Raw genomic sequence first — 16,047 nt, 5'->3', positions numbered from 1 at the left:
TTAAGGTGGCTGTAGAATCTGTAGATATTTCCAGGGTATTTATGTAAGCGGTCTGTACTCCTTGATTATGCAATGCCACTATCACTGCTGGTATCTTTACTGAATCAAATGCTTTTTCGTAATGTATGAAAGCCATATAAAGAGGCTTATTGTACTCTGCGGATTTCTCAATAACCTGATTAATGACATGGATGTGATCCATTGTAGAGTATCCCTTCCTGAAGCCAGCCTGTTGTTCCCTTGGTTGACTAAAGTCCAATGTTTCCCTCATTCTATTAGATATTATTTCGGTAAATATTTTATGTAATACTGGGAGTAAGCTAATGGGCCTATAATTTTTCAGTTTTTTAACGCCTCCCTTTTTGTGAATTAGTATAATCTTTGCATTCTTCCAGTTTTCTGGGACCCTTGCAGTTAATAGACACTTCTTATTAAGCGGCATATCCCCCCCCCCCCTCTCCGCGCCCACATCGTCGCTTCTCACACACATTCCTAAAGTGCTGACAAATCAATCTATTTGGCAGTAAACATTTTGCTGCCTTTCAAAGCGAGAGCTGTATATGACTAACCTTACAGTTTTTTCGTCATCCGTCAACAAAAAAATCATGTGGGCCGATCCTGGTGATAGTGTGAAAAGGGTCCAAGCTCAATGGCACATACCCCTGTGGGCTCGGGAATTTGCAACGCACCCTACGAAATTGCCTCACGTGCCCCCGGCTGTCACCTTCCTCGAACTGCCAACATTCGTTACCCGCCGTAGTTGCTTAGTGGGTGTAGTGTTGGGCTGCTAAGCACGAGGCCGCGAAATCCAAGCCTAGCCACGGCAGCCGTATTTTGATGGGGGCGAAATTCGAGAACACCCATGTACTTTATTTAGGTGGACGGTAAAGAACCCCAGCTGGTCCAAATTATAACAAAAACCCCCACTACCGCATGCCTCATAATCAGATCGTGGTTTTGGTACGTAAAACCTCATAATTTATTATTTACCATATATATATATATATATATATCACATTGACCACAAATAAAGTCGGGGACAGCGGAAGAGAACACAAAAACAACACTGCCTGTGTTGTTTTTGTGTTCTCTTCCGCTGTCCCCGTCTTTATTTGCGGTCAATATGATATACAGTAAACACCAACTAGGCCAAGCTGAAGTTCTTCTACTGCACAATAATCTTAAATAATGGTCTTCTTTCACGCACGTGAATAACCTGACAGGAGAGTACTTTCACAACTAACCGGAAATACTGTACAGTGAACTCTCACTTGAGTGAACTTCAAGGGACCGAAGGAAATAGTTCACTGAACTGAATATTCACTAGACCAACATAAGACATGGCATACATAGTCAAGAGTTTGAAGTGCAATTCATGGAGAAAAAGACATGGCATCCACAGTGTTAGAAATGTGTGAAATGGAATTTGTACATATCAACAAGTACAAGGTTCATAACAGTTATAATGCTGCCTTTCTCACTTAGAAAAAAAAAATCTGTAATCTTCTTCTGCACTTGTACTTTTAAAGCACAGGAAGTAACAAAACTGTCCAAAGAGTCAATGTTTTTGTACACTTCTTCTGGCACAGCTTGCTGTTGACACAAAGTCTCTCAACTTTCCAATGTGCCTATACAACCTCAGCTAGAGGGCTTGAAACTGGCTCGGCAGTTGCCTCTTCTTCGTCTCTTCATCGTTTCTTCGAAAGAGACGACGACGATGCCACGACTCAACAAACACACACCACGTGGTTTGTAATGTGACAGATCGCCGCTTTGCTCTGGCGGCGTTGTAAACGCCAGCGATGTTACTTTGTTCATCGCCTCCGAGATTACATGCTTGCTCGTTTTGTGAGGGCGATCTCGGAGGCCATGCCTCGTTGCCGTTCGTTTTCCGCGCCGTCGCTTTGACCCAGGGGCGCTGTAGCGCCAGCGACGTTACATTGCCGCTGGAGCGGCGGTTTGATGAGGGCGGGCATCGGTTCTGATCGTAAAAATAAGCCTTGGTCCTCTGAGCGAGTTCGTTAAACTGAAATATTGACTGTTCCGAAATTCGTTTAAGTGAAACACTTTTGCATAGAATGTATAAGAAATCTGCCGGGGATTTTTAAAAAGTTCGTTATTCTGAAATATTCGATAAACCGACGTTCGTACAACTGAGAGTTTACTGTATATGTAATGCCCAAAGGTGTACCTGGCCCGGTGGCCAGTAAACGGGACGTAATATTGTGAGCAGCTTCGGCCATAGCATGTTAACGGACGACCAAACAGAGACAGTTTGCTCAATTCTTCTCTCGTTACTTTTGCGTCAAGGTGCAAAACCAACGTATCCATGTATATGTTTTAACACGTAAGCACATCTGGATTGGGAGCAGCTGCGGTAGCCCATGAGTGCAGATAGCAGAGTCGCTAGGGAAATAATTAGGGGCACCTTAACGAAAACGATAAGTGAAAATCAAAAGCCGTCCACGACGGCGTCTCTCGTAGACGATGTGCGATGTTCGGACGTTAAGAATGTGCCCGACTGAAGAAAGGCTGCTGCGGGGTGCTTCCGGCGATTACCCTAGCTTGTTTACTGATTAGTATAGAAAGGAAAAAAAGAAAAAGAAAACCGTGTCAAAGGACCAGAATCAATTGTTGCTCGTCACGACTAAGCGCTCTTAGGATAAGTCATTTCCAGGCGACGAGCGGCTATGCTTTATCAAGAACACAGATAACGCCGGCTAGACAAGCCTTGTGGCGAAGTTCAATGCGCAGGGATAGCTTCTAATTATTTTGTTTTTGTTTTGTTGAAGTCATCACGCGTCATCGCGGGAAGTTTGAAAAGTTTAAGATTTCTACGCCGCGTGGTGGCACTCACACGAACTAAACCCTCGTGTCCAGAACAGCTGGATACGACCGTTGGACCATTAGGGTTACTGAATGCATAGAGTTTCTCACTACATTACCTAGAGGGAAATCTGGCGCTGCTGCGCTGTGGTATGCATGGGAATGTCGGTATATTGTGGATTCGGATTGGCATCGTTCCCGTAGAGACAGAACACCTTGAAGACGCGCTTGGCAAGTACCGTTCCGTCTGTCACAATGATTGATTTTCTGCTAGAACAGCACGTGAAAAGCTGTTTTAGCTTTATTATTATGCGAAAACATGTTTTGTTTAACTATGAGAACTTGTTATTGTGTGTACGACTACATGTTACGTAAAAAGGATAAGCGGGCCGCTGAAGTTGGAGGACAGACGACAAGGTTCGCGCTCGCTTTGCAACAGTTGGTCGTCTGTTCTTGCTTTTCTTCGCTTGGTCATGCATCGTGGGTGAGTAAAGATGTAATATGCGTGAATGGAAACATTTTATGAAGATTTTACTTTGAGAACGCGTTATTTGCGTAGCCATATCCACGTTTTAGACGAAGCCTCTTACAACACGAGCCTCGCAGACACATATACCGTCATTCCCATGACGGCACGGTGCCCCCTTAAGAAACTCCCATAGACGGTGGCGCCAGATTACCCTCTAGGTGTTATAGTGAGAAACTCTATGACTGAATGGGTACCAAGAGAAGGGAGATGCAGTCGAGGACGGCAGAAGACTAGGTGGAGCGATGAAATTAGGAAATTCGCAGGCGCTAGTTGGAATCGGTTAGCGCAGGACAGGGGTAATTGGAGATCGCAGGGAAGAGGCCTTCGTCCTGCAGTGGACATAAAACAGGCTGATGATGATGAGAAAAAGGAAGTGGGTCCAACGGAGGCCACGGCAAGATTTGAAATTTGCGGCGGCGCTGCCGTTGCCTTCTTACTTCTGACGTTCCGGCCAATCCGGTGCCTCGGCGGCTCGGCGGAACCGCGCGTACAGGCGGTGGTTACGGCGGCGCCGAGCTGGCATCTCCTCGACGCGCCCTCGTCTGCTCGACACACCATCGTGCTTGTGTGTGTTTTTTTAGACATTTTTTGTACGTAGTATGTGCGAAAAAAAAAGAATACAATAAAAAATACTGCTTTGCCATGAATTGAGGTTCCTCACTTCGGTCAAACGATGCCGTCTGCACGATGTATACGCGCGCAGACGGCCCTCGCATATGTCTACACTTTTGTCTGGGAACTCGGCAGAGTGTTCGAAGGATGAGAGGATGAGCATACCTGGGTGAAAGTACTGTTGTGTAGTGGGTTGCAAAACTGTATACAGTAGATTGAAAGGTTAGGACAAGCTCTCGCTCTTCGGAGTCCCTAAAGATGAAGGAAGGCGCCGGGTGCGGGAGCTCAATCTTCACCGCACCGGTCGGCCATTTGGAAGCCACCGACTCCATTTGTGAGCTGCAATTTGATTAAAAGTACATACTGAGACATTATGTGCATATCATTGAAGGCCAGTAAGTACCTACACAGCATGGAAAGCCTGGGCTTCGGTCTGATGCGGTATCCACGATCTTTTGCCGTATTTTCTGGAGTATCTCTACCAGCAGCCAACACGCAAACAGCCCATGCGAAAGAGAATAGCCTCATATGCAACAGATAAAGCCGGTCATCAAAGAGAATGCTCCGGCCGCTCTCAGTTGAACCGTCATTGACATTGGAGGCATGTGACAATGGAAACCTGCGCGAGCTCGAAGCCACACACAGCGGGTAACATGCTTCCTAATTTAAAGCAAATATAAACAAGGTGTTTTGCTTTATTCGCCCAGGGGACCTGGAAAACCAACTACATTACAGGTGTATGACGCATAAAAATAGGGGAAAAAGCGACTATTCCTTAAATATTTTCGAAACACACACTTAACCTACAAAAAAAAATGTGCTGCACGTAACGAATAATGTGGCCTACATCCTCCCTAAATGTCAAATTGCTGCCGTTATTTCGGCATTGGGGAAATTTTGTTAGCGTTCAGTACATCGCCTTGAGAAAGGCGATGTATTTATCAGTTTTTATTTAACACCTAATTAAGCTACGCATTTCATTTATTCCTGTACCTCGTCCCATTCCTGTACATGAAGCCCATTTCTTCGCAATATGAGCTCTGAATTTCGTTTCCTCACGTCACAGTGAAAACACGCACATAAGGTTTAAAAAGGAAAACAAACGCGATCCATCTGATTGCGATCATGTTCGAACGCAAGTGCAACGCTGCCTTCTGGCGCGCCATGCTTCTGTTCGGCACGCTCCGGCGCGCTCGTCGCGCGGCCGTGGCGTTCAGAAGAAGGCGACGGTGGCGCCATATCTCGATTTTCAATAAAAACTGCCTCCGCGCGGAGCCCTTGCGGAGCCCTGTCGCGAGAAAAGCTAGCGTCCTGCTCGAAACTATTCTGTACCCGCACTTGAATTTAGTGATGAGGAATCGAGTTACGATTCAGGAGGTGACAGTAAAGCAGATTCAAGTTCTGATGGCGACGATTTTTTGAGTTAGCATGGGACATCCGGCGAGTTTCCTTACGGCCTTCAGCAGTCTCTTTCCTTGTGCGCGCTTATCCTCCAATTTTTTTTCACGACCTGAGAGCTCTACTGATTACCTTCAGGGTGCATACTTCGCTTGGTTATGATGTGCTGCCATCGGCAGAAACTTCCGTTCACGCAGAAGGCCGCCCGTAGTACATCTCGGCCCAGCGCTACCGATCAGTGCAAGGCAGTTTACAACGGCGTGGGATTTCTTTCTACTGTTCTTCTCTGCAGAGGTGATAAAGACAGTGTGCGAAAATGCAAACAGATATTCTTGGATGCATAATCGTGAAGTTGCCCAGCTACGCTGACAGCGACCGGTCCTGGAAGAGATGCATGACTCTAGACGAACTGGTGAAGTACGTTCCTTGGACTTCTCATCGAACAATCCTCAGAAGATGCTGGAAAGGCGGAACTGCCAAATGTGTTATGAGGACCACAAAGTTGAGCAAAACCATACGTTTTGTGGGAAAATTGTGGAGTGCACGCATGCTTCACAAAATCCAGGAACTGCTTCACCCTATGGCTTGAGCGACGAACTGGTCTTAGTTTCTTTTTCTTATCCGAAAAACGGCGGTGTACTGAGCATTTATTTTTCCAGACATTATTCCTGGGTTATTTACCTTTGAAATGCATGTTCTGAATTTTCTTTGATATTATTTTTGTAGATATGTCTTTTTTTGTTTTTATCAACTGGCAGCAAAAATAGCGCTTTCTAGATTTTTTTGTTTTACGTAGTAACTCTTTCTGTTTGGCAACGTGTGTTTTTGGAAAGAGAATTTAATTATGCACGCTATGCTGTGCTGCAATGTGTGCTGGAATATTATTTGTAGTGGTGAATAATTTTTTTCCGAGACCTATAAAAAACGACAATATTCTCGCGGTAACGAAAGAGTTCCGAGCGTCTACATAGGAGTACATGACACAAAATAAGTGCGATACAAGGGACCAGACAATGCGGAGTTGGACGCACCCATAACAATGGCAGAGCTTTATGCAGCCGCACAATATTTCCGGAAGAACACCGCACCTGGTCTGGACCACAATACAAATGCGATGCTGCACAACCAGAGTCAGGAATCACTAAGGCAGCTTACGACCTTCTTCAACGATAATGTATCGTTCGACGATGCGGCAGTACCGGAAGAATGGAAAGAGGCTACTATCATATTCATACTGAAACCGGCTAAACCCACAGATTGCACAACTTGAGACCAATATCGCTCATGTCGTGCGCAGGGAAGCTTTTTGAGAAGGTGATCCAAACTTGACTGAGCAACTACATCAAGTGGAATGAACTTTTTCCCGACTCTATGCTCGGCTTCAGGCCACACGTGTCGGCACAGGACGCATTCTTACGCTTCGCAACGAAGTTTTGGACCCGCGACGAAGCAAAGAAGCCAGGATATATGTGGCGTTCAATGTCTAAAAAGCGTTTGACACGATTTCTCACGAAGCAATCCTCGAAGGTCTAGAAGACATAGGTTGCAGAAGGAGGGTGTTTCGGTACGTCCTTGCCTTCCTTCGTGACAGGAAGGCAACGATTGGTTCGAGCAGTACGCGTTCTCACATCTTTGCAATGCCCAACTGAGAGACTCCACAGGGCTCAATCTTGTCACTGCTTCTTTTCAACGTCGGGATGAGGCGACTGGCCCTAGAACTCGAACAAGCACGGGACCTCGGATGTACACTCGCCCACAAAATATTGTCACGTGGTAGTTACGTTGAAGAACACAGTAGCAATACTGTGAAATACAAAACTAACTTTTATTGGGCGAACCTGTGCCCACAAAAACAGGCTACACTTACAGCACAACGATAGCGGCGAACGCGGTCGGCGGTCGTCGAAAATCTGATCAACGGGTCAAGCGCGTCGGCTTTTATACATCAATCGTCGAATGTTCGAGACTAATCGCTGGGACCCGCGTGTCTTCCACAAAGTTCTACACTATTCGCGTCGCGCATACATGCAACCTGGGGTGCGATCTTGTACGCGTTCCAACTCGAACGGAGGCGGTCCGTTCTTTCCGTCGCGAAATTGGCGGTCCGTTCCGTTGCGTTCGTCCGATAGCAGACGACACGGAATGATTTAGAGCAGATATCACTTCACAATTGACGTCAATGTGTTCGTCACCGTTCAAACTGACCAACCGTGTGCGCCTCTGTGGAACGGACCGCCTCCGTTCTATTTTGGGACGCGTAAAAGATCGCACCCCAGATTACACAAGGTTCGGCGACAGACAGCGGATGGAACAATCGATAACATTCCAGAAACTTCCTCTGCATGCAGGCGCGTGCTGCGCTGTGCGATAATATTTGTTAAGCGGTGAAACGTGGTCACCCGAGAAAGATAAACATGTATACGTGTCAATACCCCCCTCTTAAAAAGCATCGACCCGATGCTGCAAACAAACGAAAGTAATAAACAAAATACCCGTAGCAAAGAAACAACAAACTAGGGAAGTTCGTCAGCGTGCGTAAAAGGGCTTAAGACGCACCACGTGGACCACTTCAGATCGTGCGCGGCGCCGCTGTGAATGCGGAATGCTGTCTGCCACGACCTCAGCCTAGTGCGCCAATACGTCGGATGACCTTGTAGGGCACGAAATAGCGTCGCAATAGTTTCTGAGTCCTCGTCGGCGTATCGGGGTCCAAACACGGTCGCCGGGCTGGTACTCGACGTAGCGTCGTCGGAGCTTGTACTGTCGGCTGTCGGTACGCTGCTGGTTCTTGATCCGTAGGCGGGCGAGCTGTCGAGCTTAATTCTTCGTCGCGCTGGATATACGCAGCGACGTCAACATTCTCTTCGTCAGTGACGTGCGGTAGCATGGCGTCGAGCGTCGTCGTCGAGTTCCTGCCGTAAGCCAACTTGAACGGCGTGATCTGTGTTGTTTCTTGGACCGCCGTGTTGTAAGCGAAGGTTACATACGGCCAGTGGCGTAGCAACAGGGGGGGCCGGGGGGCCGTGGGCCCCAGGTGCAAGGGGCCAGTGGGGGGGGGGGGGGTGTCATATGCCTGAAGACACCCCTCATTCCGCCGGCTTGACTGGGCGCAAATGGCAAAGAATGCTCCGGTATCCAGTAGCCCGAGCTCATGTACCCGATGCGTTGAGCCGCAGAATTGGCGGCTGCAGCTCTATCAACACCCCACGAAATAATTGCACGAATGCGCGGGCTAAAAAATTTAATTCGCGAAATGGTCGTTAAACTACTTGCCTTAGCGGAACGTTTCTTGTGGGGTGCGCTCGTGCCGTGCGTTCATGCTTGGAGCAGGAGTCGCTAAACATACAGTGAGGCGTTGTAAGGCGTTGAGGTTCTCGGGTCCCTCTTCCGTTCAGAGCGCGCAGTGAAGACGAACAAAAACAGCAGCAAGAGGGCGTTCAACGAGCGCACCCGGCGCTCTCGTTTACGGCGAAGCGTTCGTTGAGAGCGACGTTGCATAAGTGCGGCCGTCAAAAGTCGCGAATGGGATTCTCTCGATTGTCTTCAGACTCGGTGCGGCCGAAGAGTTTGGCGACGTATGACTCGACAGGCTGTATATTGTCGCGAAGACAGTGTACCGCGGCCCTCTTTGCTGTTTTTCGGGGAATTTTGTGGGGTCCTTGACGCGGGGCAAACCATTGTACACAAATGACCTCGACGGCGCCGCGGACAGTGCTGCCGCGCGGCCGCCGCCCCTGACGTCACACCTGCACATGTCGCGTCGTCTTCCCACGCTCGGCTATCAAAAGCCGATTAGTTATGGTCAGAGTGCTTTTGTGTAAGGAGTGTTGACGCGACCATTTCTTGACCCCTTGAACTCTGCCGCTTATTGGATGATGTCGGCTTGCCTGATTGGTCGGAGTAACGAAGTAGCCCATTGGTGGAGAAAAGTGTCTCTTGGATGCTGGGGAAACTTATTTAAGGAATAGTTTGGGGTAGTTTAGAGTGAGCAAGTAGACCGCAGCAGACGGCGCATCTTCACCAGGGGAGACCAGGCCGGTCAGGCAGGCCGACGACGACGGGTATGACATCGTTTTGCTTGTAGATATTTTGTACAGTTTAAACTTAAGGTAAATACCAAGAGAATAAATCTAGTTGTTCAAATGCTACTCTCGTCGTCGTACCTGCGGATTTGGACTTGCCCCTGCCAGAGCTCATCCCCATTCATCTTCCGTCTCCCTGGTGAGTTGATGCGTCTGATATCTCACGGCTGCGTCACTTCGCTACAATATAGTCGCGGGCGCCGTGATGTTCAGCTCTCTTTTACTTCCCCTCTCCCGCTCGCTCCGAGAAGCCACTGCGGAACCTGCCGTTATGTTTCACGCTTTCCTTCTTACCCTCAAAAGTTTCAGAAAACTGTTGTTGTTGTGTGACTTCATGTCACGAGTACAGCGACGTCAACATTCTCTTCGTCAGTGACGTCTGTGTCTGTGTCTTCGTCAGTAAGGTCTGTGTCAGCTGCACAGAACTTTACAAAAAAAAAAACGTGAATTTTGTAAGGATATTTCCCGATATTCTATGAAGTTATGTGTCTTTGTGATTACTAGGAACTCGGTAGCGTGAAAAATATGGCAGATAAGTAATAATCATATCCTTAATAATCCCTTAATTAGTACTTATAGAGGAACCACTTCCAGAATTGAGGACTCAAAGTCATATTATTAAATCAACAAAAACTTCTTAAACAAAATCGTTTTGGGTGCTACAACCTAAAGTACTTTGGCACTGCTGGCGGCGCCCAGTATGGCAGTAGCGAAAGAAATATGAAATAGTGGACCAGTGAGGTTGATCCCTCAACCCTCTCCATTGCGAGTGCAGATCAACAGGTTTCGCTGGCACGGGCTTCATCGCGGTCTTTTCTTTTTTCTTTTTTTTTTTTTTATGATGACGCCAACAATCGACGCGAAGCGTGCTCTATTGTTCCCAATCTTTTGGTAGTACCGCAGCTCGGATAATCACGTTTGTCCCGTATAGCAGCAAATAAAAACAAGGCTTTATTGATCACAATGAAGAGAACTCGTAATTGTCATAACAATGGCGCCCGTGCAGCAGGAAGGCAGGTGGCGTTTTCCGTTTTTCTAATATAGTGGGGAGATCAGCGTCACTGAGACACAATTTAATTTTCATTTTCGTTCAGGACGGCCCACAGCCAGAATACTGCGGGCCATAGTACCTACGACGATTTTTGTGAAGTTGTTGTTGGGCAACATATGAATGTCGGCCTTCAATATTGCAAATGCAATGTTGCCGTAAAATTAATTTGGTGATTAAAACATTATGAAAATTTTTTTTTTACCTGTGACGTGAGCCGTATTTGCCACGATGCCGCATTTGTATTGGTTACCAAGTCTTACAGTCTGACAGAAGATGTGCACATAAGCTTATCACAAGTTATCAGTGCAGCACCCTGTGTTATTTGGGGCAGAAAAAACAGCGTGCATTGGCCTCGAGCTCCACCCCTGGGAAAGCTGGCGCCACCGTCGGCGTGACGTGCTATTAGGGATCACGTGGACATAGCGACCGCATCGGCTGCTTCGGGAGCGCCGAAGCGAGCTGAAAACGACAGTTTAAATTCCCTCGTACGCTGCGGTCCTCATTTAGTGGCGAGATTTTCCCGCTTCGAGTGTCTCCTTTACAATGATTGAAAGCATTACAAAAGGTAGTGGCTGCCTTTGAAGGCGAGCAACATGGTAGGCTACTGCTCGGTGCCGCAGTGCCGGACGTACGCAACGGAGCCCGGTGTCAGCCTTATTCATACGTACCCGCAGGACAAGAAGCTGCGTGAAGCTTGGCTCGCGAAAAATAAAACCGGCAAACAGTCATCGGCTTCAACTCGGGTATGCAGCAAGCACATACGCGAAGATTTCTGCTACGGCGCCGGGTCTGCGATGCCCGAAAAACGCGCACTGAGACGCTCGCCCGAGTCCGCTGCCCGACTAATGTCATGACGGTTTGGTCTATGAATTTGTCGATGCTATAGATACTGGCAAGTTCACTGGAGTGGAAAGGGAGCGGTAAGAAGCACATTAAAAAAAAGCATGGCATATGGTCATGTTTGCATTATGAATTAATGCACTGGATAACAAAAAAAAAAAAGAAGCCGCGGGAAATCGCAGGCTGAGAACACCAATAAATATATAGTGCGAGGCAACTCGAGGAATAATATTGAAACGTCCAAGAATTTAGAAAAAAAAAGAAGATTGAATCGTCGCGACCCGCGGCACATCACAGTCCCCGTAGGCGTCGAAGTCTCTACAATGAAATTATTTTTGAACTGCTCTGATAGCGCCCACGCAACAATGGTTGCTTGTATACTGTCAAATGCTCATATTTTGCGGCCTAAAGCTCATGGCATGGTGCGAAAACGCGCACGCGGCGAAATGCGAAAGAGTGCGCGGACAAGCATGCAGACGCGCAGTCGGTCGCTGCGAAGCTATGCGATCGCTGCATTGAGGCTTCATTCTATTACGCTCCATTTAGTTATACGGACACTATAAGAACATATTTCACATAGTTTGCTCTCAGAGTTTGCCTACCTTTCACTCAAGAAGCCGGTTCGGGAGACTCCATCGCGGCGACCGCGCATTGTGGCGTTCACTGTACGTATTCGGTAAAGAGATAGCGTCTGTAAACGATTCTTTGCTTTCAGTTTGCCCAAGATTATTTAGACAGTAAAAAACTTCTCTAGTTTTGAAAGTACTTACAGAAATGTCCGGGAGAGCTCCCGCGTGGTGTTTTCAGTGTGCGCTGACAGCAAAACCTATGAGGAGCGCGCCGCGTGATCCCTCATACTACGCCAGCGAGGCGCTTCCGGTAGATGGCGACTCCGTAACTCCTCACCGCCAATATCTGCTGCATTCGCGATCTCTCGGAAAGAAAGCGAAGGAGAGGGGGACCCGGCGTACGTGCGCGGTATCCAAGGTGCTGAAACCCGGAAATTGTCGATATCCTCGCCTTCCTCGACTACACCTGGGGGGGGGGGGTGACAGAAGACCTATGGGCCCCGGGTGCCAGACGACCTAGCTACGCCACTGCATACGGCAGGACCGCATCCCACGTCTTGTGCTCGACGTCGATGTACATTGCTAGCATGTTGGCGAGGGTCATGTTCAGGCGCTCCGTGAGACCATTCGTTTGCGGATGGTAGGCAGTTGTCCTCCTATGGCTCGTCTGGCTGTATTGCAGGATGGCTTGGGTGAGCTCTGCTGTAAAGGCCGTTCCTCTGTCGGTGATGAGGACTTCTGGGGCACCATGTCGCAGCAGGATGTTCTCGACGAAAAATTTCGCCACTTCGGCTGCGCTGCCTTTTGGAAGAGCTTTAGTTTCAGCGAAGCGGGTGGGAGAGTCCGTCGCCACGACGATCCACTTATTTCCGGATGTTGACGTCGGCAACGGTCCCAACAAATCCATCCCGATCTGCTGGAATGGTCGACAAGGAGGTTCGATCGGCTGTAGTAATCCTGCTGGCCTTGTCGGTGGTCTCTTGCGTCGCTGACAGTCTCGGCATGTCTTGACGTTACGGGCGACGTCGGCGGTCAGACGCGGCCAGTAGTACCTTTCCTGCATCCTCGACAGCGTCCGGGAGCATCCGAGGTGCCGGGCGTCGTGTAGGGCGTGTAGTACTTCTGGACGCAGCGCTAACGGAACAAGAAGGTAGTTGGCGCGGACTGGTGAGAAGTCCTTTTTCACGCGCAGGTTGTTTTGTAGCGTGAACGAAGACAACCCGCGCTTAAAAGCCCTAAGGACAACGTCGGTGTGCCCTTCCAAATACTCGACTAGGGCTTTTAGCTCCGGGTCCCCTCGTTGTTGTTCGGCGAAGTCTACCGCGCTTATTATTCCAAGGAAGGCGTCGTCATCCTCGTTATCTTGCGGCGGCGGGTCAAGGGGGGCGCGTTATAGGCAATCGGCATCTGAGTGTTTTCGTCCGGACTTGTATGTTACAGTGATGTCGTATTCTTGTAGTCTGAGGCTCCACCGTGCCAGCCGTCCTGAAGGGTCCTTTAAGTTAGCTAGCCAACACAACGCGTGATGGTCGCTGACCACTTTGAATGGCCTGCCATATAGGTAATGCGAAATTTCGCTGTAGCCCAAACGATGGCGAGGCATTCCTTTTCAGTCGTGGAATAATTGCCTTCCGCTTTTGACCGCGAGCGGCTAGCATAAGCTATCACCTGTTCGACTCCGTTTCTCCTCTGGACTAGAATGGCACCGAGGCCTAGGCTACTGGCGTCAGTATGGATTTCTGTATCGGCGTGCTCGTCGAAGTGCGCAAGTACGGGCGGCGACTGCATGCGTCGCTTGAGTTCCTGAAATGCGTCGGCCTGCGGCGTTCCCCGCACTTGAACTCGACATCACATTTGGTTAGATGTGTTAGCGGCTCCGCGATGCGCGAAATGTCCGTGACAAAGCGCCTATAGTAGGCACACATGCCAAGGAATCTGCGCACTGCCTTGTCGACTGGCTGCGGGAATTTTGCAATGGCAGCTGTGTTCTACGGGTCGGGGCGTACTCCGGATTTGCTGATGACGTGGCTTAGGAACAGAAGCTCATCGTAAGCGAAGCGGCACTTTTCCGGCTTCAGAGTGAGCCCTGATGACTTGATGGCCTCTAATACTGTCGCAAGCCGCCTAAGGTGATCGTCGAAATTTCCGGCGAAGACAACGACGTCATCCAAGTAAACAAGACACGTCTGCCACTTCAATCCTGCTAACACCGTGTCCATGACGCGCTGAAACGTTGCAGGCGCCGAGCACAGTCCGAATGGCATGACCTTGAACTCGTAGAGGCCTTCTGGCATGATGAAGGCGATCTTTTCGCGATCTCTCTCGTCGACTTCTATTTGCCAGTAGCCAGACTTGAGGTCCATCCACGAGAAGTATTTAGCGTTGCAGAGCCGATCCAATGCGTCGTCTATCCGTGGAAGGGGGTATACGTCCTTCTTCGTGATCTTGTTCAGTCGACGATAATCGACGCAGAAACGTAAGGTGCCGTCCTTTTTCTTCACCAAGACAACAGGGGATGCCCACGGGCTTTTCGACGGCTGGATGATATCGTCGCGCAGCATTTCGTCGACTTGTTGTCTTATAGCTTCACGTTCTCGCGGCGAAACTCGGTAAGGGCTCTGGCGGAGTGGTCGAGCACTCTCCTCGGTTATTATGCGATGCTTGGCGACTGGTGTTTGTCGAATCCTCGATGACGTCGAAAAGCAGCCTTTGTATCGTTGGAACAGACTTCTGAGCTGCTGTTGCTTAATCACGGGTAGACTTGGATTAATGTCGTAGTCTGGTTCGGCAACCATGGTCGTCGGGGTAGATGCGGCGGAATCCGAGAGGACAAACGCATTACTGGTTTCCAGAATTTCCTCGATGTACGCGATCGTCGTGCCCTCGTTGATGTGCTTGAACTCCTGGCTGAAATTTGTCAGCAACACTTCAGTTTTCCCTCCATGCAGTCGAGCGATCCCTCTCGCGACGCAAATTTCACGGTCTAGCAGTAGACTTTGGTCACCCTCGATGACGCCTACTACGTCGGCAGGCGTTTTGGTGCCTACGGATATGACAATGCTGGAGCGAGGCGGGATGCTGAATTGACTTTCGAGCACACTTAAGGCATGGTGACTACTAGAGCTCTCCGGCGGTATCGCTCGATCTTCCGACAGCGTTATGGACTTCGACTTCAGGTCAATGATTGCGCCGTGTTGGTTCAGGAAGTCCATGCCGAGAATGACGTCTCGCGAACACTGTTGGAGGATAACGAAGGTGGCAGGGTAAGTCCGGTCATGAACGGTAATTCTTGCCGTGCGGATTCTAGTCGGCGTAATGAGGTGTCCTCCAGCGGTCCGAATTTGAAGGCCTTCCCACGCAGTTTTAACTTCCTTCAACTGGGCGGCGATGTGTCCACTCATTACGGAGTAATCGGCCCCTGTGTCAACTAAGGCGGTCCTGGCGTCCTGGCCACGTCCTGGCGGCGTCCTCCAATGCGAAATAGACATTTCTCAGCTTGTCGTCGCTGTCCCAGCTTTTAAACGTAGCGACCCTGTCATACGTCTCCAGCCAGCTTTCCAGGTCCTCAAATGTGGAACCGCGGAACGTCGGTGGTTCCCTGGGCTGCTGCAGAATTATTGGGGCCGCTGCGGCTGCCATTGGGGATGTCATCTTGGTCATCTCTGGACGATCTTCTTGAACTTTCTTGGTCGTATCTGGTAGAAGACCGTGTTCCGGGGGCAGCTGCTGTAGCCGGCGGCTTGCCCGATGTTCCGGGACGGCGTTGGTGTTGTCTTTACGGTCCGGGCTTGGTTTACGGCTTGTCGGGGGCGTCCGGTACATGAACGTAAAGCACCTCCACCAGATGTCACGTGGTGGTGACGTTGAAGAACACAGTAGCAATACTGTGAATGACAAAACTAACTTTTAGGGGCGAACCTGTGCCCACAAAAACAGGCTACACTTATAGCACAACGATAGCGGCGAACACGGTCGGCGGTCGTCGAAAATCAGATCAACGGGTCAAGCGCGTCGGCTTTTATACATCAATCGTCGCATGTTCCAGACTAATCGCTGGGACGCGTGTGTCTTCCACAAAGTTCTACACTATTCGCGTCGTGCAACATGCAATCAGATTACGCAAAGTTCGGCGACAGACAG

General features: G+C 49.2%; 1 protein-coding gene across 1 annotated transcript in view; it reads right to left on the bottom strand.

Annotated features, from left to right (window-relative positions):
- Window positions 1–9,911, bottom strand: part of LOC142589298 (uncharacterized) — a 126,511-nt gene extending 116,600 nt beyond the window's left edge. Inside the window, exon 1 of the mRNA XM_075700904.1 lies at window positions 8,639–9,911. Coding sequence (XP_075557019.1) covers window positions 8,639–8,709 — 71 coding nt within the window. The 5' untranslated portion in view covers window positions 8,710–9,911. The remainder of the gene's footprint in view (window positions 1–8,638) is intronic.
- Between the last annotated feature and the right edge of the window lie 6,136 nt (window positions 9,912–16,047).

This window comes from Dermacentor variabilis, chromosome 1 (genome assembly GCF_050947875.1).
Source record: "Dermacentor variabilis isolate Ectoservices chromosome 1, ASM5094787v1, whole genome shotgun sequence".
NCBI classification, from domain to species: domain Eukaryota; kingdom Metazoa; phylum Arthropoda; class Arachnida; order Ixodida; family Ixodidae; genus Dermacentor; species Dermacentor variabilis.
This window is presented reverse-complemented; position numbering and strand designations above follow the sequence as displayed.